Source organism: Lolium perenne, chromosome 1 (assembly GCF_019359855.2).
Source record: "Lolium perenne isolate Kyuss_39 chromosome 1, Kyuss_2.0, whole genome shotgun sequence".
NCBI lineage: Eukaryota > Viridiplantae > Streptophyta > Magnoliopsida > Poales > Poaceae > Lolium > Lolium perenne.
In genome coordinates, this window is record NC_067244.2 from 54,199,405 (window position 1) to 54,202,820 (window position 3,416).

At 43.5% G+C, this 3,416-nt stretch overlaps 1 protein-coding gene across 1 annotated transcript; it reads right to left on the minus strand.

Annotated features, from left to right (window-relative positions):
- Positions 1-948: 948 nt before the first annotated feature.
- Positions 949-3,069, minus strand: LOC127331215 (uncharacterized). Its single transcript, XM_051357290.1, has 7 exons — positions 3,014-3,069; positions 2,627-2,688; positions 2,353-2,491; positions 1,968-2,134; positions 1,455-1,746; positions 1,194-1,360; positions 949-1,103 (listed from the first exon to the last, which is right to left on the minus strand). The coding sequence occupies exons 1-7, from the start codon at positions 3,067-3,069 to the stop codon at positions 949-951; spliced, it is 1,038 nt and encodes a 345-aa protein (XP_051213250.1).
- Between the last annotated feature and the right edge of the window lie 347 nt (positions 3,070-3,416).

A 3,416-nucleotide genomic window follows, 5' to 3' on the forward strand; every position in this document is an offset into this window, starting at 1 on the left:
CTGCAGCCGGAGCGCAAAGTATAGCCCTAGGATAGGGCCAAACGGCCCGCACCCAAAAAAAATTGCAGCGCCGCGTCGTATGCAGCGCCTACTGGAGGGACGATTTCGCGCTCAGGTGCTGCATATCGGCGGTTTATATAGCCTGCGTCCTATATGGTGCGCCTGTTGGAGATGCTCTTAGGGCTACACTTGAACACCAAGTCAACCTCTTCCTGGTCTGACTCGATGTTTCCTTTCAAAAAAAGCGTCCTTGTCCACATGATGAACACTCTCAGCGGCGCTAAAGTCAATAGTATAGCGTCCAAGTGAGGGGCTCTACATAACACGGGGTGGGCCACGGCCTGGCCCTGCCTCGCCACGCTAGCAGGAAGTGTAGCGCCGATGCAAACGGCACTATGTTGTAGAGTGCAGCGCCGCTCGGATAGGCGCTATCCGAAAGGGTTAGTTCCGTGTAATAGTTTCGTCGAAGGTTTATTTTTTGAATTTGTTTCAAGTTTGGGGTTATTTTTGTCAAATTTGCCGCATAGGACACCGATATGGAGCGTTTACGAGACTTTATGCAAACATTTAAAAGCTGCACCTCTCTGTCGGCACTAGAGGAGTAAGCTAGGGGACTGCCATGCGCCTTCTTGCGGGACTCGATCGGTGCTGATGATGATGCATCCAAGGTCACCCGGCACATTACAAACAAACCAAATAGGTTGACTCAAGCATGGCATAATTCAGACGTGTTCTCATGATCTCATCTGCTAGTTTTGCATATCCATTCATTCATCATGGCACTACACCAAAAAGACATGACCAGCAACCTGACAAGATACCCATTTCCGAATTGAATGTTCCTTTGTGATTTGAAGTTTTAGAGTTGTAACGACACGAGAAGAGAATTACAAATCAAGCTAAGCACATAAGCACACATTAGCAGCATAAACATATGCGGTAATGTAGCTACTTCATCCTGGAGGAACCAATGACAGCAAGCTCAACTTCAATGCAGCACTTTGCTTTCACTAGATAACCATTTGCCGGGTCTATGAAATCTTCCAACGATATGAACTTGTCCCATCCCCAACTGTAGAAATTCTTCGAGTACTCCTCCCGACCTAAAGAGAAAACAACGTTTCAGTCAGGAAGTGTGATGATGACAGTGCAATTAGCATCTGAACTCCTGTTCGTTGCACGAAAGAGCGAACCTTTTCCTGTGGTGAAGTCCTTGCCAGTTCCAAGGTTTTTGATGGACATGCTACTTTCTACCAGTTTTGCAGAGTTCTTGTGGAGTGTATCCGGCACCTTCATGACCAGGTACAAGGAGAGGTAGTTCCCATTCATATCATCTCCAGATGGATAGATCTTGATGGACCTGAAATTTCAGTAAGTTCTGTATGAAACTAGTAATTAAGAGTTAAAATTATGAGTCATGTTAAGCACGGCAAATTGAAGACGGTAAGTATCACCATTTGTGTCCACTGAGCTCAAACTCTGGAGAGAAGCTCGGATTCTCCAATGCAAAGAAGTCCTCAATGTTCCAGGTGTAGACTTCGGGTTTACTGCAGATGTTGTTCATCTTCTGAACAAACAGATTCTCTGACGCACCCTTAGCTTTAGCAATGTTAACTGAGATGAAATCGACACAGAAAACACAGCTATTGTTGACAAGGAATCCAGAGGATTTTTCCTTCAGTGCCGCGAGAGGAATCATGCATGAGATCCCAGAGGTTGTGCTTTTACTCTGGAAATCGTGGCTAACTGCAAACCAAATACTTAAATGTAAGGCAGAAACAAAGAACTGATATGATATTTCTTGGAGAACTGCTTTTTTTTTTCTTCTGAAATAGGTTATAAGTTACACTATCAATCTAGTGACTGACTAGCCGTTTTTGACAAAGGACATTTTATTAATGCATGAAGTGATACATAGGACACCTTGCTGCAACAACAGTAGGTTTAGTAAAACATTCCTAAGGTACCTTGCTGTTGATGGTGTTTCCCATATAACTGGTCATATATCAAGAACTTGAAAGTTGTCTTCACGACCCTGCCAGACCTCACAGAATCTCTGGTCAGATGAAGCCGAAGAGAAACATATTCATTTGGGTCGCCACTCTTTGTGTCCCTTGGCTTCAGTTTCAAGTGCCTGCGAATCAAATCAAGAGAAAGGTCACCACAGATTTTAAAAAAGTCAAGAGAGGAGTTGACAAGAAACAAGTGAGAAGACTTCTTTAGCTGGCGTATATTAATCAGATAAAATGTGAATATGCAAAAAAATGTGAGAATGGATTATGTTCATGACATTGTATGCATCACATCTCTCTCTTGGAAAATAGCTGAAAGAAAGAGCGCTAATAGGTGTACCAGTTAAGCCCCCGCATGTGGAACACATTTGAGTAGGTCCAGCCTGTACCCCTGTCAAGAAGCGAGGAGAAACCATCGATTGTCCACTTGTAGTTGTAGGATGCCTGCATCGCGTCGTCGGATCCCTGGTTTGATCCTCCTGCAACAACAACAATAATTCTTACAACAGTAAGTGCCTGAACAAATCACAACACATAGCTTAGCGGCTCAGATTACTATCACACAAGTTTTACTGTAAGAAGAAGCAAAGCGAAGCTAAAAACGAAATCCTTACTGCAGCCGGCACTACCACACGAGTTGCCCATAGCTCTTGCACTTCCTTTGCACAGGAATCCTCTGCAATCGAAATCAATCATTGTGCCATGTAATGAAAAGTTTGTAGTTAAAAACAAACAGAGTTATGCACAGCAGAATTAGAAATAAAATAACATGGTAATTTTCATAGGCAGTGCAGATCTCAAGTTCTCAATCAAATAATAAAGGGATTTGCTAGTTCTCAGCTAAGTTTAGTCCTGCATCATTTAATTTGCATTGTGATTTGTGCTAGTTACGAGTTGCAACATGAGTTGCAACTGAGATTTCATAACATCATCTAACTGAGCACAAAATTAGTTCTTAGTCGACTGATAAATAGTCATACCCAATAATAAAACGAACAAACATCAAGAGCTTCACAAAGAAAGCAGACTGAAAATTGGCAAACACGTCGCTCTTCATGAACGCATGAACAAAGCCAAGACGTTGCATTACGAAACCCATTATTAACCAACTCATGAAAGATGTCCATAGACAATCAGAATCACGCATCATATATGTCTTGCTAAGTCGAGATGGGGTAGGGGCGGAGCATACCTCGCAGGCGCGGTGTCTGGCTAGCCGACGTTGGTGCCGTACCTTGAACCCTGAACAGCCCCAAGGAGGGTTTTATGGAGGCCCAGGGGAGATGCGATATGGCAAGCTTCTACCCTGCCCTGCTCGCGGGTTACAAGAATTTGGTACTGTTTTCATCTTAGATCGCACTCCTAAAATAAGGTAATTACCCTGCGTAGAAAGGGGATGCACCA